The following is a 26598-nucleotide window of genomic DNA, read 5'->3' as shown; positions in this document are numbered from 1 at the left end:
TATCACAACAACATTGCAGTGGACACTGGACAGAGTACAAATCCTGCTCATTTACAAGCCATGTTTGCATCTCTTACTTATCTGTTACTTAGCCTATATTGTTATCTGTTACTTATATATATATATTATATATTGATTATTGAGATTATTAATCACATGGATAAATAGTGACTATCAAGAACGTGGGGGGAGGTTTTGCTATCATTAAGTAAGCTACAGAGCAATATGCAATTATATTTATGTTCCATCTAAAATGACGAGCCAAAGACACATTGATGAAACATGTTTATCGTAAATGATAACAGCATGAATTAGTTTAGCCGCAAGCAACTTTGGATGCTACAATGCTATCTGCCTCCCTTGAGCCCAATCACTAGTAAATTCCCAATTCCGACTGTTATAGATATAGAAAGACATAAACTCACCAATATTTCACTTTTACGGACGTGGCTATGCCTGTGAAGTCCTTGTTTGAAAATAATCCAGCAGTTGACGTGCTATTATGAGCTACTACGATCGAGTTCGTCTCAGAGTCGTCGGTTTGTCTAGAATAATAGATGCCAGTTTTTGGTGTATTACTGCCCCCCACTGTTGCTCTCGGGTACTGTACATAGTTCATATACAGTAAACGGCTTCAATTTTATATTGAAATTGCAATTCTGTCTGCTGGTTCGTTTGTGTCCTACTGTCCTCACTTTCAATTTGAATTGCAAACTTCCTGTTAAGTCCTTTATTTCTTCTTCTCCCTCCTGTTTGTGGATGCTTTCTATTCTGACGTCAGTGACGTGTAAGGTATACCTTTTCCATTTACAAAAAACTGGGGATACAGAGACCTCCGATATATTCACCTTGGCTTTAAGCATATCATTTCCAAATTAATGTAAATTCAGACTATGCTTTTATATTGATTTATTTATTAACAGTTTGCAGAATTACAACTAAATATAAAAAAAGAAAGAAGTTAACTGTGGACGACACCATAAAGCATTACACTTGTTAACTGTAGGGCCCATCAATCCATCCATCTTCAACCGCTTATCCGTAGTCAGGTGGCAGGGGCAACAGCTCCACCAAAGAGCTCCATTTGCACTTTGGCCTGCCCCGGGGTCTCCTCCCAGTGGGACGTGCATCGAGGACCTCCCTAGGGAGACGCTAGAGAGGCATCCTAACCAGATGCCCAAACCACCTAAGCTGGCTCCTTTCCAGGCGAAGGAGCAGCGGCTCTACTCCGAGTCTCTCCCGCATGACTGAACTTCTCACTATCTCTAAGGGGGATGCCAGCCACCCGTTGGAGAAAACTCATTTTGGCCCACAAACAGTAGGGCCCACCATTTTCAATTCATCAAAACATTTAGAGACGTACGAATATACACAACTATACCGGTAGTCAAAACAAGAAATCATCATAGAGGTAAAAAGGGAAAATAAACTTATACAGTGAGGGGGAAAGGGGTGGGTGGGGGATTCAGATTTAACGGGGGTCAGTTTCGAATTGCAGCCATCCGTAGGTGCCCTTTCAGAGCAGTTTTGAAGGAGTCAAGGGATTTGCATGTCTTAATGACTGGTAGGGCGTTCCACATTTTGGTGACATAGGAACAAAATTAATTAGTCCCTTGTTTGTGCCGAATCTGGGTTGCACATAGTCTGTTGAACTCCCTCTCAGCATGGGCAGACTTGAGGTGACAGCCGCGGACAGAAGAAGCTGTGTTTTACGTCATTTCAGAGTTTTTAGACAGCTGGTGGATGGAAAAGAAGCTCCACCTCCGCGGCTGACTGCCGCGATGGACAGATTCCCAGAAACACTCTACTCCACGGCAGTCAGCCACGGGGGTGGAGCTATATTCTATATTTGTAATTGACCTGCTTTGATGAAATGAGTATGAAGGACCCCAATGGAAAAACAGCCATAGGCTTTCTTGGGTTAATATTCTCTTAGCAGTCCTTGTATTGAACGGTGCTTTTTTTCCCCTGAAAACTGTTCATAAAGTATTCAATCAACCCATTTTGGTTGACCACAGTATCATATTTAAAGGTGGTTTATCAATACAGTTTGAGTTGCATATTCTGATAAGAGTTTTGGAACTAAACATTATGGGATTAGTAGAGTAAAATAAAACACAAGAGAGAAACAGAGACTATTAAAGGAGTGGTTTGCATTCCTGAGCCAAACTTTTGATGACAAGCGGAGACTCAATTATTGACCAGCCACCAGGTCAAATTAAAACATTATATAACACAAAATAAATCTCCATGGCGTCATGGGGGTTGTAATTGATAGAAAATGTATTAAAAAAATATATTTATGTTTTGTCTCCAGTGGTCTCTTATATTTTCTCTGCGCTGTGGTTCCTAACCCCAGCTAATCTATCTACAGTGGATCATGTTTCTCCCCCTTGGTGTAAATATGCTGGTGTTGTTATAACTAATTCACTAACTCAAGTTATACTCTTTACAATAGTAAGGGTTTGCTCCAGTGTGTGGATGTGGATATGCTTGTGTGTGTTTAGACTACTTAACCTAAAGAATGACTGATTACACAGTTTGCAGTGGTATGGTCTTGGACTTTCTCCAATGTGGAGAAGCTCGTGGCTTTTCAACCAAGCCAAAACGTTGTAACTCTTGTTGCAAATTTTGCAATGAAGGTTTTTCTCCCGTGTGTGGCTGCTGCGCTTGTGATAGTTTAGACACTTTAACTTATAGAATGACTTGTTACAATGACTACAGGTGAAAGGTTTTTCTCCAGCATGGACACGCTTCTCGTGTGTCTTCAGGTTACCCTTGTTACTGAAACTCTTGTCACAAGGTTTACAATAGAAATGATTTTCTCCAGTGTGGATACGCTGGTGGGTCTTCAGACTATTTGACTCACTGAAACTCTTGTCACACCGTTTACAATGGAAACGTTTTCCACCAGAGTGAACATACTGGCGTCTTTTCAAAGAAGAACTTGGATGGTCAATGTCCCCTTGCTTCTTCTGGCTGGCTACAAGGTTGGTGATTTGCTGACAGGCTGCTGACGTGATCTGTCCATTCCTCAGCATTTGTGAGTAGAGGGCATTGTGTCTCCACCTGATGTGTTTATGGAAGAAGACCTGAGATGTGAAGGAGTATGAACACTCGGAACAGGAGAAGGATTGACTCTGGGAAGACTGGGACTGAACTTCTGAGAGAGAGAGAGAGAGAGAGAGAGAGAGAGAGATAGAGAGAGAGAGAGAGAGAGAGAGAGAGAGTTAGAGATAGAGAGGGGGGCGAGAGAGAGATTTTTTCAAATTGTTTTGTTATAATGCCACCAGGAGGCAGATTTTTGCAAACCCATTTTGTTGGTGACAGCTATATGGGTTTATAGATTTTGGGGCATAAATATATTAGAAGCTTTTTTTTAAATCAAGAATTCATCAACGTCACCATGGTCCACATACTGTACAAAAAGGGCACATTGCTGTCCAGAGGGCAAGGGCACCCCTAGTGTCTATCTGTGCACGCCATTGCTGTCCCTGAGTTTAACACTGACCTCCACTGGTCTCCTCCCAATCATCACTGTCTTCAGTGACTTCAGTGTCAGATTCAAGTTCAACTTCAGAGCAGTGTGCAGTGATGTCTTCGTCATCATCATCATCGTCGTCGTCTTCAGGTTTCACTGCTAGTAACATTGACCCATTCGGCTCCTCTGGTCTTTGAAGTAGCTCCTTGTTTTCATCTTTAATGTGTGGACGCTCTGGTTCCTCCTGGAGCAGACTAGGGCTCCTCTCCTGTTTAGTGGGAACCTCCTCTTTACAAACTACCACCTGCAGGATGTCTAGGGGCAGAAACAAATCACAATAGTGAATACTGGATTCCTAAAAATTTAAATTATTTTTTACATGTGCAAATTGAACAGAGACGTGGTGCATTTATAGTAAGATTTGTGCAAAAGATATGTGGTTTTGGTAATACGAACAATGTTAAGCATGCATTTTGAGTTTTTTTTTAAATTAATGGCTATACACATCAGCATATTATCATTGTCTGAAAGTGAGCAGAACAGAACAGAAAAAAGGAAAATAATGAGAGAGCACATGCAACTTACGGAGTTGTGAGTGGTCTTCAGGTTCATGTTTAATAGAAATGTCTTCAGGTTCCACCTGTTTAATAGAAATGTCTTCAGGTTCCTGTTTAATAGAAGTGTCTTCAGGTTCCTGTTTAATATAAGTGTCTTCAGGTTCCTGTTTAATATAAGTGTCTTCAGGTTCCTCCTGTTTAATAGAAACATCCCTGGCTGAGTCTGGAGAGTCCATCTTCACCTGCAGTCTGGACTCCACACACTGGTCTGAAAATGAAGCAATTGAATATGGTCTTGGACTTTCTCCAATGTGGATAAGCTCGTGGCTTTTAAAGCAAGGATAATCTTTGTAACTCTTGTTGCAAAGTTTGCAATGAAAGTCTTTCTCCAGTGTGTGGCTACGCTTGTGATTGTTTAGACTACTTAACGTATAGAATGGCTTGTTACATTGTCTGCAGTGGTATGATTTGGTGCCTTGAATCTGGTGCCTTGACAAGTTACCCGAAGGAGTGAAACTCTTCTTGCAATGTTTACAGATAACAATGTTTTTCAGCTGAGGACCCTTTTGAGAGGACCCTTGTGCGACCCTCGTGGCGTATTCAGATGTAGTGACTTGCTTAAAGGCTGCTAAGGTGATCTGTCCAGTCCTCAGTATTTGGCAGTAGAGCTTGTTGTGTCTCTTCTTGATGTGTTTATAGAGGAAGACCTGGGATGTGAGGGCATATGAACACTCAGAACAGGAGAAGACTTGAGTCTGGGAAGACTGGGAGATCACTCCTGAGAGAGAGAGAGAGAGAGAGAGAGAGAGAGACAGAGAGAGAGACACACACACACACACACACACACACACACACACACACACACACACACACACACACACACACACACACACACAGACAGACAGACGGTGAGTACAGTGAGTACAGATACAACTTGAAAGGCTTAGTTCCTGGCCCTGAGTTTAACCGACTGATCTCCACCGGTCTCCCAATCATCACCGTCTTCAGTGTGACATTCACGTTCCACTTTACCTTTACAAAGTTCACAGCAGTTTGAAGAGATGTCTTGATCATCGACTTCACTTGTCACTGCTAGTAAAGTCAACATCGGCCCATCGGGCAGTAGTAGCTCCTCTGTTTCCTCTTGTATGTGTGGAGGCTCTGGTTCCTCCTGGAGCAGACTGGGGCTCCTCTCCTGTTCAGTGGGAACCTCCTCTTTACACACAACCACCTGTAGGATGTCTAGGAGCAGAAAAATAACACGATAATCAACACTGGATTCCTAATGAAATGAAATACAACTTTCCATCCTCCATGTCCTATGTACAAAAGGAGGTATCACATACTTTGGTGCATTCCCAATTTGAAATTAAAATCAATTGTATTTCTTATTATTTAGTTGCATTGTAAATATGTTGTTTTTTATTTTTGTTTCAATTCATTCTTTTTCTTTTAGTTTTATACAAAAGCCACCCAGGCCTATTTGAAAAATAAAGACATTGGGGTAAAGAAAGGTTGTGTGATTGTTTTTTCTTTTTAAATTATGAGATTACAACATCGCTTACATAATTTTGCTTTCAAAACTGTGGTTTTAAAACAATAACTTCCAACAGCGGTCAGGGATAAACCGTGTGAGTTTCAGGTTGAGCTGATCAGTAGGCTAGTATTTAGTAAATGAACAGTAGGCTACATGGAAAGAAAAAATAAACGTGTTCATTCACTGAACTTTTGTAAATAAAGCCTTGAGCTTCAGCCTAAGCCTTTTCGATCAACCAGAAAGAAATGTTGGATGTGCAGTACAATATTTATGAATACTGTTGATCAAAAAAACTAAACTAAACGTGCACTTGAATTGTCTAAAGTGACTATAATAACAGAAAATGCAACACTAGCGCAATGATAGCCACCAGGAGCTGATGTTGACATATGGACTTATTGGTAGAGAACGTAAACTCACATTTGTAATTATCCCATTCTGGGCGGGAACCCCTTTTGGTGTCTTACCCCCTCAGGCCGGGAACCCATATTTGGGTTCTGTACAGTATGTACAGTATTCAAAAATATATATAAATATTTGAAGTTTTTCAGAAAACTTAGGTCAGGCTTTAGAAGGCGTTTTTAGAATCGGCATTAGGCCTAAATGGGTTATATGCCTAATTCCAGTTTCCAGAATAATTTAAATAACTCCCGACAGCTGGGAGTCGACAGGCGCACAGGTTTAGGCACGAAACAAACTTTGCTCTGGAATCATTCTGGACGCAGGTCTTCTTCGGCGGATCGTCACCGAAGAATTAAAACGAATCCTGCTGCACATTGTCAGAAAGTGTGCTTAGTTTGGCAGGTGTGAAGCTTCATTCAAATTCTAATGCGCATCAAAGAACAGAATAGTTTTAGTACATCGGTTCTTTGTGAATGATTTTCATGTTCCATTATTGTCTATTAAATTGTATCTTTCATGCCACTTTAAACTCTGTCCTGACTTTCATATCATTTATCCCCCGTATATCTGGTTTAGCTAAGGAGCCAGCTTAAATAAGAATAGTTTTTCCCAGTCTGTGAAAAACATGATTTCATCCATTCAGCCGTATGGTGCTCTTTGCTACAGACACCCAGTCTCCGTCCTAGATCCCCATCGAGCGCAAGATAGGACTACAAATTATTTACTTATATGACTACATTGCCCGACATTCACAGACTTTACCGTACATGTCCAAGATTCCCAGTATGGGATCCTGCGAGTCAGTGCACCGACCTCCTCCCTGGCCTGTACAGCATTGACTACGACTTTGAACCTGTCCTGGAAGTCTCGTTCCTGGTGGGAACGGTGGGATTGATCACTGAAGCGCAATCTGTTAATATTTACAGAAGCTTCTGGATCCATGTGTAGTAGGTCTGTGAATCTTTGGGTGTCACACGATTCGATTCCGATTCTTGGGGTCACGATTCGATTCAAAATCGTTTTTCTTTTTTCTCGATTCAATTCTCTATTCAAAATGAATATTTTGAAAATAATTGATAGAATATGATGCAACAGCCCAACCATCCAGCGTCCCCAGTAGAAACCCACTAACCCAAGTCAACGTCGTGGAAGTGCTGCCGTAACGGTCTCGGTCTCTTCCCCCGTCCTGCTGCTGGGAGCTCTGGAGAAACTGCTTCTGGAGAACTCATCTTCACCTGCAAGCTGGACTCCATAGACCGGTCTGGAGTCTCTGGAATGAAGGAACAGAATAAGGATGTTGACGACGAAGTTTGAAGTTGAACCTTGTAGATCAGCTATTTTTTGAGTAGTGCTAGTTTTATTATAAAATGTATAAAAATTGCAGTAATTTATTGAGTTATTGATCATATGGGCACTTTTTTGTATTATGAAGCCTAAAAGCTAAACAGAAATGTTATTACTATTCATAATGTTCCAATTTCCAATGCCAAAAACACAATTAAATCGTTATTTGCAATCATTTGTGTGACAAATTTATTTTGTTTACTCTCAGAGCCCCTAGATATACCGAACGTTGGGGACTACTGTCTATGACCCCACTTTGAAAATAGCTTGGATAAATAAGCCTGCCTGGGTCTTGCCTGTAGCTGACTGACCTCCACTGGTCTCCTCCCACTCATCACTGTCCTCAGTGACTTCAGAGTCTGATTCAAGTTCAACTTCAATTCCAGAACAGTATGACAGGGTGTCTTCATCATCATCCTCTTCTTTTGTAAGAAGTAATGTCAACGTTGATCCATCAGGCTCCGCTGGTCTTAGAAGTAGCTCCTCATGTTCCTCTTTAATGTGTAGAGACTCTGGTTCCTCCTGGAGCAGAATGGGACTCTGCTCCTGTTCTGGAGAATCCTCCTCTTTACACACAACCATGTGCAGGATGTCTAGGAGCAGACAAATTACATTATAGACCACAAGTTGTTACAAATACAATTTAATTTGTATCAGTTGTTAAAGCATGGGAATGTACAGTAGTTTGTAGAATGTATAATGTATTGTATGCGATAAGAAGCTACAAAATGGAAGAAAGAGAACAATGAAACTTACGGAGGTCTGGCTGGTCTTCAGGTTCCTCCTGTTTCACTGAAACAGGTCTGGCTGGGTCTGGAGAGTTCATCTGCACCTGCTGTCTGGAGTCTGGACTCCACAGAGTCTGGAATGATACAATGAAAATCCCAGAGGTGTTTAGCATTAATTAAGATGATAACCTAAGTTTGGCCCTTCACCTTCACCTATCCCGTAACCCCGGAGGGTCGTTGGGGCACCACAGTTTGGCCCAACAAACCACAAATGCCGCCCTGCTGTGTGTTAAGCTAGGACCCTTTTTTAGTTAATCCAGCCATCTATTTTATTCTTATTTGTTCATGTTTAATTAACTGTTAAATGGTCATCTTTAATATCTTGATATCATTTTAAGTAAGGAACACCTGTCATTATTCACAATATCAATATTTGTATTACAAAACATGTTGCTTATGTAGAAAATCATTTTCTTCTAAAGCAGGAGTGTCAAACTTTTCTGGCAGGTTGTTTTTATAAGAAAGAAAGAAATGTAATTGTAATTGTATTTGCAGTTAATATGTATCCCTGTGTTGCCACTGCTCTGCGGTCAAAGCTGCTGTTGTGTGTGAACATGCATGCATTACATCATGGTCATTCCAGGTCTGACACAAATTACACAATATAAAGCTGCGCATATTCAAAAGCAGTTCACTTGACAATCGCATCAACATTGCAGTGGACCAAATAGTGACCATCAACATGGGGGGGGGGGGTTGCTGCTGGACGCTGGCTGTTTATAACATGAATTAGTTAATTAATTACATTAGTTAACAAACATTAGTAAAGCTAGCTAAGAGCAATTCGCAATTATATTTATGTTCCATCTAAAATGAGCTAAAGACAACTTGATGAAACATGTTTAGTTTATCGTAAATGACGAGTAGAACTGTAGATGAGACACAGCATGAATTAGCCGCAAGCACTTTGGATGCTACAATAATATCTGGCTGCATCTATAGGTTGCTGCTAGCTCTGGTCCATAGCCTTCTACTGCTTCTACGATTCTGCCCTGCGCGCATTAGAGCTATGGACCAGAGCTAGGTTGCTGCCTCCATTGAGCCCAATCACTATAGTAAATTTCCATCTAACGACATGAATTTACCAATATTGCACTTTTACGGATTATCCTTTGTCGGTGTGAAGTCGACTTGTTTGAAAATAATCCAGTAGTTGACGTTCACCATTTAGCTACTTTCCGACGAGTTTGTCTCAGAGTCGTCGGTTTGTCTAGAATACATGCATGTTTTTGGTGTAATGATTCACTCCAGTTCACTCTCTGCTGTTTTGGTGTTTCCATCCGGACGAGAGAAGGACGGAATTCACGGAAACGGTCCTCGTCCTTCCCTCTATTTTGTCCAGGTTGAATATTGAAACCAACAACACACTATAGTCCGAGTTCCCCGCAGAATTATCATGAAAGCAGTTTTGGAAATCATAATTTCATGAAACATTATTTTCAACACAACAAAAACAAACTCCGAATGAATTATAATGTAGGCCTACCTAGCTCTGGTCCATAGCTCTAATGCGTTTAATTTAGCGCAGGGCAGAATCGTAGAAGCAGTAGAAGGCTATACCAGAGCTAAGGCCTACCATGCATTGTGTATGTAAACAAATTGCCTTAGATCAAGAAAAACTGTCATTATCTATAAAGCAAAAGTCAGTCTCGATTAAATACATCTGATAATGTTGATCCAATAAAACAAAATATTTGTAAAAATAATGTAAATGCTTTTATTGATTGAATACTCAACACAAAAAGCCCCAGGGGCTTGTTTCCATTGTGGTCCTGGAACACAGCAAGATTACATTAAATCATAACATAAAAACTGAAACATTTTACCATAAGATAGACAGACAGACATAGTCCGGGACTATTGCTGAAATATTGTCCAGAATAGGCCTATTCATTATCCATAATCCATATCCATAATTATCATAATATTTGGTAGTTTCTACATGCTGGGGACCCATACGGTAGTTTCTACATGCTGGGGACCCATACTCACAATTTCTAACATAAAGCTTCAGGGTACTCAATATGTCCGGGTTCACAGAACATGGGCTGGCAAGCAAACTAGATTGAATGACTCGAATTGACTCTTGTCGAATTGTTTAAAGACGTGGATGTTTTTTAATGGCAAAGGCAGTTGATGCCGACGCCGAGGTGCTCGCTTCGTGGCGGTTACAGATTTAGTGACTTGCTGACAGGCTGATGAGGTGATCTGTCCAGTCCTCAGCATTTGGCAGTAGAGGTCAAGGTGTCTCCTCCTGATGTGTTTATAGAGGAAGACCTGGGATGTGAGGGCATATGAACACTCAGAACAGGAGAAGACCTGAGTCCGGGAAGACTGGGTGATCACTGAGAGAGAGAGAGAGAGAGAGAGAGAGAGACAGGTTAGAAATCGCGAGTACTGATACAGCTTTTGCAAAGCTTAATTCCTGGATCAGAGTTTAACACTGACTGACCTCCACTGGTCTCCCCATCATCACCGTCTTTAGTGTGACATTCATGTTCAACTTTAACTTCACAGCAGTTTGAAGAGATGTCTTGATCATCGACTTCACTTTTCACTGCTAGTAAAGTCAACATCGGTCCAGCTGGCAGTAGTATCTCCTCTGGTTCCTCTTTTATGTGTGGAGGCTCTGGTTCCTCCTGGAGCAGAATGGGGCTCCTCTCCTCTTCAGTGGGAACCTCATCTTTACACACAACCACCTGCAGGATGTCTAGGAGCAGAAAAATAACATGGTAGTCAACACTGGATTCCTGAAGTGTACTTGGACCAATGTCGGAACTAAATCCTGTACCCCCTCCATGTACAAAGTGAGCTATCATCTACTTGTGTGTATAATTTACCACGGAAATATAAAATATCTTTCTAGCGCTTGAATCATCACTGTTATTTTCCAACTGGAGTGAATAGTACTGAAGTGTCAAAACGCTTAAGTTTGCTCATGCTTGATGCAACGTTACGCCAAGTCACGTCACTCGCGTCTTTGCATTGAGTGAACAAATATTGTATCTTTTGCTGGGAACCCACTTTTAGAATGACCAAAATAAGTAATATACAGGTTATTAGCTGTAAATGCATATGTTGCTGCTTGCTACAGCATATATTTACTTTCAATAATGAAATTATGAGAACGAAAATACATCGCATGGATGCAACTGGGACGTATCCTATCCTCAGTGATGTATCCCAAGGTCATCGGGGTTTCGGGTCTCGCGAACATCATACCCCTCACTCAGGTGACCCAGCCGGGGTGATCAAGTCCTGACTTACGCCCCAGTAGCTACCCTCGATCAGACCCACTAGGGAAAGACCAGGGCCACACAATCCGTTGGAACCACCCCGGAACTACTATGTCGTGACTCAGAGGTACAATTCTGGCATGTGGAGGGACTAGGCTCTCTGTGGGTTGCCTCCTGTCCGGGCCCCTCCTGTCTCACCAGGTCCACTCATGCTCTCACCAGGCACAGCGAGGACCTGTGCGAGGACCGGTGGTCACCACTATGTGACAACCAGGTATAGTCTGCAGACTATACCTGGTTGTCACATAGTCTATTCCTATGAGTCACTATAAATAGAATACCTCAGAACGAAAATACATCACATGGATGCAACTGGGACGTATCCTCAGTGATGTATCCCAAGGTCATCTGGGTTTCGGGTCTCGCAAACATCATACCCCTCACTCAGGTGACCCAGCCGGGGTGATCAAGTCCCGACTTATGTCTCAGTACAGTATATGTCTCAAAACATAATACACTCGTTGTGAGCTTGTAGATCACCTATTCTAAGTAAATGTTCCCCCTGCATAGGGATGCTAGGGTTCAAGTGCTTAAACTTACTGTGTGAGTAGTCAACTTCAGGTTCCTCCCCCTCCTGTTTAATAGAAATGTCTTCAGGTTCCTCCTGTTTAATAGAAATGTCTTCAGGTTCCTCCTGTTTAATAGAAACGTCCCTGGCTGAGTCTGGAGAGTTCATCTTCACCTGCAGTCTGGACTCCACTCCACACACTGGTCTGAAATGAAGGAAATTGAACAAGGATTTTAATAACCCAACAACCTAGTGGGGTCAAGAATATACCAATAATGTTCTAATGCGAATAAGGTGAAAGTAGCCCATCTGTTTTTAATGTTTCTGCAGCCATGCTTACTTATGAGCGGTGAATCTGATGTGCACCTGCACACTGTCACCACTACTTAAATATAATCTGTCACTTGCAACTCCACACACCGATGAAGGCTGGATTATCTAAATGGACAACTGGAAAATGTAATAACAATAATTTAAAATCACTCTTGCCACTGAGCGCAATCCATCACCTCTGTTTTTCCCTTATATACCCAACCCATCAACATTTATAACCCCCACCATTCTACCAAGTATAGATTACTATAAGGATGTACAGACTTGGTTTAATGTAAAACAGAGGAAGCATAGGAAGGGTGCAAATAAGTGTAGGTTTAGGTTATAGTTTAAACCCCTGCTGTGATCCAAAAATACATCTCCATTCTCCAAACTAACAAGTGAGAATGATACATCAGGCCCTATCTTGCACCACCCCTTAGCCCTAAACCTATTTGCCTTTTTTACTATTTTGGAGATTTTTTTAAATAATAGCTCAACTAAGGCAAGCTAATCTACATCGACACGTTGTGAGCTTGTAGATCGGCTACGGGGTGGCGTATTGTAGATTCAAATTGTTTGAGAAGGACTTTTGAGGAGCAAAAGTTCACATTAACAATCACATTAACATTACAGTGTACAAATCCTACTGGTTTGCACCTCGATCGTAGATTGATTGATTGATTGATTGAAATATTTAGTTTGTAGAATGTACAGTACATTTTAAGCACAAACTCAATACAAAGACTGTTAACTGTGAGTGGACGACCCAATTAAGCATTACACTTGTTTACAACAGGGTCCACATTGTTCAATTCATCAAAACATTTAGAGACATACAAATAGACACTTCTATGTAGCTAAAGAACAGAACAGGAATTCATCATATAGGAAGCAAAAAGGGAAAAGATACATATACAGTGAGGGGAAATGGGGTGGGGGGGGGGGGGTTTCCAGATTTTTACAGAGGCCAGTTTCGAATTGCAGCCATCCGTAGGTGCCCTTTGAGAGCGGTTTTGAAGGAGTCAAGGGATTCACATGTCTTAAAGACTGTTGGTAAGGCGTTCCACATTTTGGTGGCATAGGAGCGAAAATAATTTAGTCCCTTGTTTGTGCCGAATCTGGGTTGTACATGGTTTGTTGCACTCCCTCTGGTGTTGTGGGTGTGGACTTCGTTTACATTAAGGAAGTATTTAGACGGGTACATGGGTATCTTGGTGGTGTATCGAATCTTGTGGACCAGACCCATTGCAAGATGCTGTACTCTGTCGTCGACCCTAAGCCATCCCAGCCTGTCAAAGTGGGCAGGGGTGAGGTGGGTTCGGGGGGTGAGGCCAAGTAGGAGCCTGACCAGTTTGTTTTGGGAGGTCTGGAGCCTTGTTTTAAGGGCCTTTGAGGTGCTGTGGTACCAAGAGGTGGATGCATAGTCAAAGAAACCTTGTACGAGGGCTCCTGTTAAGGTCTTCAAGGTGTTTTTGCTGACCAGTGAGGAGATCCTGTAAAGGAATCTTGTTCTTTGATTGACTTTTTTGAGCTTAAGTAGCTTAAGTTGTATGGAGATTGGAGAGTAACCAGTACTTAACATTAATAACATTATTGTCACTAAACATGTAGGCCTATCATTGATTATTTGATGTAGGCTACAATGATCATAATAGTGACGACGTAAAACAGCATGCAACAAAAAACAATAAATAATATTGCTGCTGCTGCTGCTACGGAGCTAAAAGCAATTAGATTTATGTTCCAACTTAAATGAGTTAAATAGATTATAAACAACTTAAGACATGATTCGTTCATCTTTAAATGATAGATGAAACAAAACGTGAATTAGTTAATCTTACCTGCTGTGTTTCAGTGGTTGAGCTGCGTCCATTTCGTTTTCTTTGTAGCCTATATTAAAACATCAACAGCAGTCAACAAACCATGTTGTTTTCACAACTGCATTGTGGGTAGCTGTGTTCTTGTGACCAGTTTGTCAACTCTCGCCAGTTGGCGTATTGCTGCCCCCCACTGTTGATCTCGGGTACTGCCGATTGTACTGTGAGAGCCTACCTCCATAACAGCTTCCATCAGTGCACATTGATGCTGCACAGGTCTCATCTCATAGAAATGCAGGATTCAACATGGCGTGCATACTTAGTTTAGACTCATTGGTTAGACATGGGTTAAGGTTAGGTTTAGGTGTGCTGAACATAGCACGCTTATAGGTCTACCAACCAATATCATGTTACAGGACATAACGAGATTAACGACATATACATATGCACTTGCTGTAACACTTGCCCCATAGGCTCAATTTATGCGATTTAGATTTTATGTAGACATAGAACTCTATAGTGTATAACATAGTTTCATTATAGCCTATAGATATTTCACTGGTTTGTAGCTTACTTAATTTATTATTTAACAAGTAAAATAATTGAAATAGTGCCCCATTCATTTAGCATGTAATAGAATTTAAACTTTAAATCATAATCTAAAACCCAAGATTAAAAAAGAACAACAGACCTTTTACATGGTCATTTATATAGCTTGGGGAACCGTTCAAATAAGTTGAATGGACAGGTGGTGACATCCTGGAATAATTCCAGCTGTTGCTTTCAATGGTGTAAGTTCTATTTATTTTATAGTATAAATTAACACATTGTAAATACATCAAGGTAATACAATTATATACATGATTTCACGTTCAACAATACCTCCAGAAGACGAGTCCTAATGGAAACATCTGATGAAAGGCACAGCATAAATATCCATGATATGTTTGCTTGTCTATCCAAATCAGTTTAATTTGAAAAAGTAAAGTAATTTATTTATAGTGGACATTTTTACGCTTGGTGTGAATGCACTGATGTCTTTTCAGAGCACTATTCAGGCCTATTCACACTCCAGTTTTAGGTGATAATAAGGTTTGATTGATTGACACAGTATGTAGAATGGGTACATTTCATACGAAAGCACAAGTCTATACAAGAACTAAAAATGTCTGGGTTTCCGAGGCTATACAAGAACTGCTACTTTGTTTAAGAAACCATGAAAAGCACAAGACTTGTTTACATCAGGGCTAGGGGACTGGGGTGAGCGGTGAGTCGACGTGACGTCATGTTGCAGTTTTCGGTGGTCACCTTATCACCTAAAAGTGGTAAATGAATAGGCTTTAACGGACTGAACCTCTTCTCACACATTAACATTGTGACAAGGGTATTCTCGATGTCTCTTCAGGTGACGTGACTGAAGGAAACTCTTATGACAATGTTCACAGTGGAAAGGTTTTTTTCCAGTGTGGACACGCTGGTGTATCTTGAGACTAGATGAACTACGGCAACTCTTCTGACACAGTTTACACTGGAAAGGTTTTTCTGCAGTGTGGACACCTCGACTTCTTGTCTCCCCCGAATCATCACCGTCTTCAGTGTCAGATTCAAGTTCAACTTCAATTTCAGGGCAGTGTGAAGAGATGTCTTCATCATCAACTTCACTTTTCACTACTAGTAATGTCGATATTGACCCATCAGGCTCCTCTGGTCTTTCAAGTATGTCCTCCTGTGGAGGCTCTGGTTCCTCCTGGAGCAGACTGGGGCTCCTCTCCTGTTCAGGAGAATCCTCCTCTTTACACACAACCATGTGCAGGATGTCTAGGAGCAGAAAAATAATGAGTCAACCCTGGATTCCTAAAATGTAAATCAAATGTTGTACATATTTTACACGTACCAAGCTATTACCTGTAGTTACTGATTAAGTACAAGTTGTTTTGGAAACTCAAGGCCAGGCTTCAAAGATTTAGCACAATTCTAGCAAAATACACATTTTAAATCGATATATCTACTTATATTACCCAACAAATGATTCGATTTTATTAGACGCCATACAAGAAAAGTGTTACAAGTTCATTGGAGAAACATCAAAGATACATTACAAAGACAACCAAGTCCTGAGACTTCTTTCCACTGTGGTCCTTGGTCTGAGACAAACAATATGGACACTAGGGTTCAAGTGGTCAAACTTCAAATCAAGAGGCTAATGAAAAGCCTGTCAAAGATCTGTGTTATCTCACACAGATCAGACTGAGGTGGTGTCCACATGAGGACGTATTCTGCGTTACCCGGGCAAGTATTTAGCCGATCTGCCCTTTCTGCCACACGGAGACGGCGTTTTTGGAGACTTAACCGGCTCTTTTTTAAACCACCTCCCAGAGTGGCAACCTTGTCGTCTCCGTGTGTACAGCGAATGTCGCCTATTTGCTGAAACGGTGATGCTATAGTCCCCTCGCCCCCTCCAAACTAACCTCACGTCACCAGACTTTACACCTCCAGTATCACAGCTATTTTTTAAAAATATTTGCACATAAGGTTTATAAATCTTATCCGAAAATAGCCGATCTGCAGCCAGTGCATGAGATTGTAGATGAGCTATTTTCGGAGAACAGATATAAATGATGGTGATTACCAATATGGAAGACAAGAAAAGAACGGATGATCTACATACATTATCGTTAGCCTGCTAATGGTGTAGTGTAGAATGGATTAGTACATTCAGCTGTGTTGCGCACTGGCGAATATATTCAATCAAACTCATAAGTTCACAATGCATCATGCACGTTGTGAGCTTTAAGATCTGCAAACTATGAATCTCATGCTTATGTATACATTACTTTGTAGCCTACTTTTGGCAGAAGAGGGTAGTCATGAGAATATAGGTCTATGTAAAATCATTAAAATTGTAATGATTTGTAATGAAAAGAAAGAAAAACATCAGCTACAGTTGATTATGCCCAGTAGCCTATACTGAATGATTATGCCACAATGCCACATATGCATTTTACATGCCGTGCATAATATAGCCTACAGTACACTACAGGCAGCTTTCTCTGGGTGTCTGGAGCGCCCCACCGCTCTCGTCTGGACTACATGCATAATTAACATAACCGCAATGTGGACGATCAAAACTTTAATGCCGTTTTCAAACTTGAACGGGTAACAGCCTGAGCCGTTCCCGTGTGGAAGGCCTCTGAGACCCATTACTAGAGCTCTCACATCCTACACAGACAAAACTTAAAAATCAGCTTTCAAATACTACCAGACTTTAAGCTTAAAATCAGCTTTCAAATACTACCAAACTTTAAGCTTTCATGGCTGGATGTGCTTCTGTTTCATGACTTGGCGGCTTGAGATGTGTGATAGACAAACCCTGTGCAGTCTCTCTTTTGTATTGCATATTTAATGGTGCTAATGCATATTGATTGATTGATTGATTACTTTATTAGTAAAAACAAAGTTAAAGGTTAACTAAAAAACCTACTGAGTTGTGGGTGGTCTTCAGTTTCCTCCTGTTTAATAGAAATGTCCCTGGCTGAGTCTGGAGAGTTCATCTTCACCTGCAGTCTGGAGTCCATACCATGGTCTGAAACTAACACATTGAATTATAATGTTATTATTAATCAATAATAATAACAACAACAATAATACATACGTTTATATAGTGCTTTTCTAGATACACTTTGCTTTACAAAAACAAAATGAATTAATGAATTAAAACTAGTTAAAAAGGTTAAATACAATAAAAGAAGCGTAAACTAAAAAGGGTGTTGGGATTCATGTGGGGAATGAGAGTTTGCAAGGGTGGGTGTTGACTAACTGTGGTTTTAAACACGGTGAGGGTGGGGGCAGCTCTGATGTGAGTTAGGACTTGGGAGTGAGTTCCACAGTGAGTGGGGCGGCCACCGAGAAGGCCCTGTCACCCCAGGTTCGCTTGCTTGATAATCCAAGTGCGTCACCGAGCGAGATAGCTTCAAAAGTTGAAGGTAGGAACTAGGAAAGCCGCGCTGTGATTGGCCAGTAGTCACAGCAGACCCCTCAACGTTGGGTTGGTGCAGAGGACAAGACAGTAACGTATCACAGCCACAAAACACAGGTGTGAACGGCACTTCAGCATAGTCTGCATAGTGCATACTATGCACAGTGTAATACACTGAGTGTATGACGTGCATACTATGCATGGTGTATGAACTGGCACACAAAGTTGTGTGCTCCATGGGCACAAATATGTGGGAGTGGAAATCTCCCTAATGTAATGTATGTGTGTATATATGTATATATATATAGTATTTGACAATAAACATCTTGAAGCTAGCAAAAGGGAAGAGAGAGAGAGAGAGAGAGAGAGAGAGAGAGAGACGTACTGAGGTCTGGCTGGTCTTCAGGTTTCTCCTGTTCCACTGAAACAGGTCTGGCTGGGTCTGGAGAGTTCATCTGCACCTGCTGTCTGGACTCCACAGAGTCTGTAATGATAATTTAAATGGGAAGATAAAGAAGGAGTAATTTATTTGGTTAATCACCTGTTAACCGGGTGAGTTATATTTTCATAAAACGCTTCAATTATAATTAATAACCTTTTACACTTCAAGTTGCCCAGGATCAAAGTCTTTTTTGCAGTCTTGAATGAAATAAAATTATATATATATATATATATATATATATATATATATATATATACACACACACACACACACACACAAATATTCAAGTCTTCTTTTTTCAAGAAAACACGGTTCATAAGCTCTTCTTTCACGTCAACGCTCCAAGTTACACACTTCCTTAGCCGCAATTTGCAACACTAGATTGTTTTATTCTTTTATAATAATTTTCTAGAGTTGCACCCCCTCCATTGACAGCCCATTCATGCAAATATAAAGGTCCGATCTGCTTGTATTAAACAACATTAAACTCAACAACATTGCAACTCATGTTATGATCATGGTTCATGGATCATGTTATGAGCTACTTTTTGCTAAGAAATTCGTTTGGAAGCGCTCGTCGGAAGCCAATGAATGGCCCCCATTTCCACATAATGCAGAAGGCAGCAAAATGATTGCTAATCACCTGCACAGAATGTCTTGACAAAGTAGCTCATAGCATGTACGGAGGGAGACATCAGACATTTGTATGAAATGCATGTATTTTAAGACCAAATAGTTTTTTTTGTGAACATCACATAACCGCAATAATATAATGTTTGTAGTTGCTGTATGTTTGTGGTTTTTTCCTTAATTGTTTTGGCCTATATAGGCCTGTACTATATTTCAGTACAAGGCATAAAGTCTTCTGAGAGTATCTCTAGGCAATCACCTTTTCCCTCATAAACCTAGCAAGTATTGGTCCCCAAATTAGTTTACCCATGTCTGTGTACATCAAACAAAGACGTAGCCTCATTAAAACAAATAGCTGGTCGTGGACTGCTGCTAATATGGCAATCTTTGGAGTTTGGAGGTGGGTGAAAAGCTATGAGGGCTTGTAAAAGCTGTCAAAACCTTTCAATACCTATTGACTTGATATTAGAGTAGTTGTGGTCTGCAGTAAGTTGGTCTCTTCTCTTAGGGGGGGCTCTACCAAACTGCATTCTGCCCTGTGAAAGGAAAAGAAAAAGAAACAGTGGTAAATGGTAAATGGTGCATTTATATAGTGCCTTTACATAGATTGTGCATTACATTCACCCATTCACACACACATTCATACACCGATTGCGGCGGAAGCCATACAAGGTACCAACCAGTACATCGGGAGCAATGTGGGGTTCAGTGTCTTGCCCAAGGACACTTCGACATGTAGACAGGAGGAGCCAGGATTCGAACCACCGACCCATGGATCATTGGACGACCTGCTCTACCTCCTGAGCCACAGTCGCCCCTACCTTTACTTGCCCAACTTTTTTAAGTAAACGTTTTTTTTTCCTTTTTATAAACCAAATTTGATTCAATTTAAATTAAAAATAGTTTTATTGGCATGCGAAAACATACGTTTACATTGCCAAAGCAAAAAGTGGAACAATACAAATACAATCAAAACTAGAAAATTCGCAATTTTAAAAAATTGCAGAGTGTGGTTGCCGCAGTGGCTTACATATGCCCCTCCCACTAGTATTGCCAGCCAATTACAATTTCAAGTCACGCCTTAGATCATGCGTAAGTAATTCGGAGGGGATTTAACCCCCGAAATTCATGTTTTTGCGACAAACGGTTACATTTCTCGCATTTGCGGCGCCCCCTATGGATGAAAATGGAATTGCTTTTAGAACTTGGTTGATTGAACCACCCCGGACATGTGATTCAAATTTGGGATGGATTGGACATTCCGTTCGTGATTTATGGCATTTTTGTGATATAGGCCCCTCCTACTAACTTCGGAAGACGATTACGGCCGAACGATACGCACTACCAAAATTCTGCATTTGGTGTTTTAATCGGATATGTCCAGAGATCATGTGTGCCGATTTCTGTGAGATTTGGACAAAATATGTAGGAGGAAAAGCAAAAAGTTTGTTTTGGACAAAATTCAAAATGGCGGAAAATCCATCATGGCGGAAATGGGCGTGGCCTATATGGGGAGATGCGTCATGACCCAAGGAATCCAGGGAAAAAAATATTTTGATTTTACGACCTACGGTTCAAGAGTTATAAGCCAAAAGGTAAAGTGGGCTGTTATAGCGCCACCATGAGGCCGACCTATAAAATTATAATTTTAATTAATTTTAGTCCTAATTAAGAAATATCCCTAAAAGTTTTGTAACTATAGTGATTACAGTCTCCGAGGAAAAAATACTTGAATGTGATTTTTTGCCTTTTCCCATTCATGTCAATGGGGAAATTTAATTCACTAATAAATTCATATCAATTAAACTATACAACATTTCTCTTAACAAAATACAAGCACACGATTCCCGATTTTTCCGGTGAATTTGACATATGGCTCAAGTGCGTACAGCGTACAGTGTGGGAGGTATAAAGCGACAAAAAAAAGACTAGTGGAATAATACTACGAACTAGAAAGCAGTTCCTGTAGAAACTGCGTGGGCTCGCGTAAAATGCTTTGTATAAAGTTATTGCCGTGTCAAGTTTGAAACTCGGGGACCGGAGTAATGGTGTTACCATTGGTGTTCTAAATCTATAATCAAAATTTCGGGACTGTAGCATATTGTAAAGAAAAGTAGAAAATGCATTAAAGCTGAAGTAAAAGTTAAAAAAAGTATGAAAATGTGTAAAAACTATAGTTTAAGCAGAATAAAGTATGTGGAAGTTGTAGAAGTGTTTTTAAAGTTTTTCTTTAAATGTAAAAAAAAAAAAAAAAATCTAAAAAATTGAAGTTTTTTCTTTTTAAGTAAAAAAGATTTTTTTTTTTTAAAGTTTTCATTTTTTTCATTTTTTTCATTTTTTTCAATGTTTTTCAATTTTTTTCATTTTTTTTCATTTTTTTAATTTTTTTAATTTTTTTTAATTTTTTTTAATTTTTTTAATTTTTTTAATTTTTTTAATTTTTTAATTTTTTTGAAAATATTTTTTGAAAATACTTTTTTGAAAATACTTTTTTGAAAATACTTTTTTGAAAATACTTTTGAAAAGACTTTTTTGAAAATACTTTTTCATCTCTATCTGATCTATCTGTGTAAAGGCCATCCAATTGCACAAATAGCAGACCTACAAGCCCACAAGGTATCGCAGAGCAACTCATTGAGATCTTGTAACTTTAATTTCAGCCCTGTAATTAAGCCCTTATATGTCTCAGCTGTGGAAGTGTAAAAGACAAACAAGTGGCGCGCAACTTGATCTCTTATTTTACAATGGTTCTGAATGGGGGGAAACTATGCCCGAACAAATTGCTCTATCGCAAAAAGTAAAAGTCGAATGCAAATAATTCTTTCGCTGTGAGTGGCCTGAGATATTGAGGTACACCATGTGCGATTGTGGTGTTGGTACGATCGAAAATGTGGTTATAAGAGCGAGTTAAGAATTGTCATCGCAATAATTTCCTCGTAAGATTTCTACAATGGATGTCAATGAGCAGATTGACTGTATTTGTGTCACTTAAAAGGCCGTAGTTCACATTCTGTATGTCTCTGTGTTTTGGTGGTCACATTGTGTGAAAGAGGACATGTGTGGCTACAAAATGACCAAAGGACATGCGTGTAAAGTGAATATCTTGGCCGGGACGGCAATTTGTTTGGTAAATTTTCAAGGAAAGATTTTCTGTTCTACGCACTCTAGTGAAAAAAGCCCGCACTCTAAGTTGGCACTAATTAGGCGAAACGGCCTGCGATTGAACTGCGATTTCGGAAAAACCGTTTAACGTATTCGAATACGGTTTGAACCACGAAAAAGTCCAGAGTCGTGTGAGCTTTCTAAAGTTTAAATCACGTTTCTACGACAAAGTATGCCAGAGTAATGAGGCTGCAAAAGTGAGGTTGATTTAGAGATCAATCCCATACATTGTCAATGGGAGGAAAAAACTATAAATAAAGTTAAATATTTTAAAAAGTATAAACTTTTTCAAAACAACTTTTTCACCAATGAAAGTTCAAAGATAGATGAACATTATAAAGTTTGAATGAAGTTTCAAAGTGAAAGTATGACGGAGTAATAAGAGCTCAAAAAAGTTAAGTGTGAAAAATGGGACCTTTCTTCCATCGACTCTCACTATAAAGAATGTAAAAAAAAGTTAAAAAGTATAAAAAGTATAAAAAGTATAAAACTTTGTAAAAATAAAAATACAAGCACACATCACTGCAAAGAGCTGAACAGTTTGAAGTTTGAACTAAATTTCTAGTATAAAGTATGCGGAAGTAGTTAGGTGCCAAAAAAAAGGGTGGAATAAAGAATAAATAAAGTATAACTAGAAAGGCAGTTCCCTGCAGAAACTGCGTGGGCTCGCCAAAAGACGCAATGTATATAATGTACAGTAGAAAATGTATTAAAGCTGAAGGAAAAGTTGAAAAAAGAATGTATAAAAATCTGTAAAAAGAATAAGCATAAATAACTGCATAAAGCGGAATAAAGTATGTGGAAGTAGTACGATGCCCAAAAAGTGGCAGAATAAAGTAAGTAAAGTATTACTGTCTACTAATGATTTGTAATGTATGAATAATGCTTTACAATGTATTATTGATGAGTTAAGAAAAGGTAAAAAAGAAAAAGAAAAAAAGAGTCAATCCAATGGAGGCCTATACATATAAAAGCATTCATGCTAATGCCAACATGCTAATGCTAACATGCTAATATGCTAACATGCTAATATGCTAACATGTTAATGTTAACATGCTAATGCTAACATGCTAACATGCTAACATGCTAATGTTAACATGCTAATATGCTAACATGCTAATGCTAACATGCTAATGCTAACATGCTAACATGCTAATGCTAACATGCTAATGCTATCATGCTAACATGCTAATGCTAACATGCTAACATGCTAATGCTAACATGCTAATGCTAACATGCTAACATGCTAATGCTATCATGCTAACATGCTAACATGCTAATGTTAACATGTTAATGTTAACATGTTAATGCTAACATGCTAACATGCTAATGCTAACATGTTAATGCTAACATGCTAACATGCTAATGCTAACATGCTAACATGCTAATGCTATCATGCTAACATGCTAATGTTAACATGTTAATGCTAACATGCTAATGCTAACATGCTAATGCTATCATGCTAACATGCTAATGCTAACATGCTAACATGCTAATGCTAACATGCTGACATGCTAATGCTATCATGCTAACATGCTAACATGCTAATGTTAACATGCTAATGCTAACATGTTAATGCTAACATGCTAATATGCTAACATGCTATTATGCTAACATGGTAACATGCTAATGCTAACATGCTAACATGCTAATGTTAACATGCTAATGCTATCATGCTGACATGCTAATGCTATCATGCTAACATGCTAACATGCTAATGTTAACATGCTAATGCTAACATGTTAATGCTAACATGCTAATATGCTAACATGCTAATATGCTAACATGCTAATGCTAACATGGTAACATGCTAATGCTAACATGCTAACATGCTAATGTTAACATGCTAATGCTATCATGCTAACATGCTAATGCTAACATGTTAATGCTAACATGCTAATATGCTAACATGTTAATATGCTAACATGCTAATATACTAACATGCTAATGCTAACATGCAAATGCTAACATGCTAACATGCTAATGCTAACATGCTAATGCTAACATGTTAACATGCTAATGCTAACATGCTAACATGCTAATGCTATCATGCTAACATGCTAATGTTAACATGTTAATGTTAACATGCTAATGCTAACATGCTAATGCTATCATGCTAACATGCTAATGCTAACATGCTAACATGCTAATGCTAACATGCTAATGCTAACATGCTAACATGCTAATGCTATCATGCTAACATGCTAACATGCTAACATGCTAATGTTAACATGCTAATGCTAACATGTTAATGCTAACATGCTAATATGCTAACATGCTAATATGCTAATATGCTAACATGCTAATGCTAACATGCTAATGCTAACATGCTAATGCTAACATGCTAATGCTATCATGCTAACATGCTAATGCTAACATGCTAACATGCTAATGCTAACATGGTAACATGCTAATGCTAACATGCTAACATGCTAATGCTATCGTGCTAACATGCTAACATGCTAATGTTAACATGCTAATGCTAACATGCTAATGCTAACATGCTAACATGCTAACATGCTAACATGCTAATGCTAACATGCTAATGCTAACATGCTAATGCTATCATGCTATCATGCTAACATGCTAATGTTAACATGCTAATGCTATCATGCTAATGCTAACATGCTAACATGCTAATGCTATCATGCTAACATGCTAATGCTAAGATGTCTGAGCTGTAAGGGTCCATTTGGTTTCGTTCAGGGGGGCGGCCCGGTTCCGGCGAGCCGCCCTGCTTCTGAAACGGTCGAGTAATGACAGAGTTACGTGTTTCCCCGATTTTCTCCATTGACTTTCAATGTGTGTGTGTGTGCGTGTGTGCGTGCGTGCGTGCACTTGCGAGAGCTGTGTAAAGGCCAGCCAATAGGAAAACAGGGTGTGTGTGTGCGTGCGTGCATGCGTGCGTGCTCTTGCGAGAGCTGTGTAAAGGCCATCCAATTGCACAAATAGCAGACCTACAAGCCCACAAGGTATCGCAGAGCAACTCATTGAGATCTTGTAACTTTAATTTCAGCCCTGTAATTAAGCTCTTATATGTCTCAGCTGTGGAAGTGTAAAAGACAAACAAGTGGCGCGCAACTTGAAGGTCTTGATCTTGAATGGTCTTGAATGGTCTTGAATGGGGGGAAACTATGCCCGAACAAATTGCTCTATCGCAAAAAGTAAAAGTCGAATGCAAATAATTCTTTCGCTGTGAGTGGCCTGAGATATTGAGGTACACCATGTGCGATTGTGGTGTTGGTACGATCGAAAATGTGGTTATAAGAGCGAGTTAAGAATTGTCATCGCGATAATTTCCTCGTAAGATTTCTACAATGGATGTCAATGAGCAGATTGACTGTATTTGTGTCACTTAAAAGGCCGTAGTTCACATTCTGTATGTCTCTGTGTTTTGGTGGTCACATTGTGTGAAAGAGGACATGTGTGGCTACAAAATGACCAAAGGACATGCGTGTAAAGTGAATATTTTGGCCGGGACGGCAATTTGTTTGGTAAATTTTCAAGGAAAGATTTTCTGTTTGTACACTCTAGTGAAAGAAGCCCTGCACTCTAACTTGGCACTAATTAGGCGAAACGGCCTGCGATTGAACTGCGATTTCGGAAAAACCGTTTAACGTATTCGAATACGGTTTGAACCACGAAAAAGTCCAGAGTCGTGTGAGCTTTCTAAAGTTTAAATCACGTTTCTACGACAAAGTATGCCAGAGTAATGAGGCTGCAAAAGTGAGGTTGATTTAGAGATAAATCCCATACATTGTCAATGGGAGGAAAAAACTATAAATAAAGTTAAATATTTTAAAAAGTATAAACTTTTTCAAAACAACTTTTTCACCAATGAAAGTTCAAAGATAGATGAACATTATAAAGTTTGAATGAAGTTTCAAAGTGAAAGTATGACGGAGTAATAAGAGCTCAAAAAAGTTAACTGTGAAAAATGGGACCTTTTTTCCATCGACTCTCACTATAAAGAATGTAAAAAAAAGTTAAAAAGTTAAAAAGTATAAAAAGTATAAAACTTTGTAAAAATTCTAATTGGAGCAATAATAACTGCAAAGAGCTGAACAGTTTGAAGTTTGAACTAAATTTCTAGCATAAAGTATGTGGAAGTAGTAGGAAACCGAAAACCAAAAGGCGGAAATTGGAATAATAATAACTAGAAAGCAGTTCCTGTAGAAACTGCGTGGGCTCGCGTAAAATGCTTTGTATAAAGTTATTGCCGTGTCAAGTTTGAAACTCGGGGACCGGAGTAATGGTGTTACCATTGGTGGTCTAAGTCCATAATCAAAATTTCTGGACTGTAACATATTGTAAAGAAAAGTAGAAAATGTTTTAAAGCTGAA

At 39.5% G+C, this 26598-nt stretch overlaps 2 protein-coding genes across 4 annotated transcripts in view; both read right to left on the bottom strand.

Moving 5' to 3' along the window:
• Positions 1 to 26598, bottom strand: part of LOC310870890 (uncharacterized protein) — a 172379-nt gene that overhangs the window by 115946 nt on the left and 29835 nt on the right. For 2 of the 3 annotated variants that reach the window (XR_014570279.1, XM_083782251.1), the window contains exons 5-9: positions 19545 to 19629; positions 18407 to 18505; positions 17527 to 17634; positions 5071 to 5280; positions 4122 to 4816 (exon numbers count right to left, since the gene is read on the bottom strand). Coding sequence is in view for 2 of the 3 variants with exons in the window: in XM_083782251.1 (XP_083638377.1) it covers positions 4122 to 4816; positions 5071 to 5280; positions 17527 to 17634; positions 18407 to 18505; positions 19545 to 19629 (1197 nt within the window). In the remaining variant the exon portion in view is untranslated. Of the gene's footprint in view, positions 1 to 4066; positions 4817 to 5070; positions 5281 to 17526; positions 17635 to 18406; positions 18506 to 19544; positions 19630 to 26598 lie in introns of all 3 variants that reach the window. The other variant, XM_083782250.1, reaches the window with a different exon arrangement.
• LOC310870915 (uncharacterized protein) lies at positions 9822 to 14106 on the bottom strand. Its single transcript, XM_083782288.1, has 4 exons — positions 14070 to 14106; positions 11946 to 12118; positions 10562 to 10819; positions 9822 to 10454 (listed from the first exon to the last, which is right to left on the bottom strand). Exons 1-4 carry the CDS (start codon positions 14099 to 14101, stop codon positions 10144 to 10146), a joined length of 774 nt encoding a protein of 257 aa, XP_083638414.1. The 5' UTR covers positions 14102 to 14106; the 3' UTR covers positions 9822 to 10143.

This window comes from Protomyctophum parallelum (genome assembly GCF_964188405.1).
Source record: "Protomyctophum parallelum genome assembly, chromosome: 1".
NCBI lineage: Eukaryota > Metazoa > Chordata > Actinopteri > Myctophiformes > Myctophidae > Protomyctophum > Protomyctophum parallelum.
Note: the sequence above shows the minus strand (reverse complement) of the source record. Positions and strands in the feature narration are given on the sequence as shown.

Bases quoted from the DNA above. Each gene is read 5' to 3' on its own strand.
- LOC310870915 (XM_083782288.1), bottom strand. From the start codon at position 14,101: ATGGACGCAGCTCAACCACTGAAACACAGCAG. The intron at 12,119-14,069 runs GTAAGATTAACT...CCTTCATTTCAG, and splicing joins CAACCACTGAAACACAGCAG to ACCAGTGTGTGGAGTGGAGT. The intron at 10,820-11,945 runs GTAAGTTTAAGC...TTCTGCTCCTAG, and splicing joins TGAAGTTGACTACTCACACA to ACATCCTGCAGGTGGTTGTG.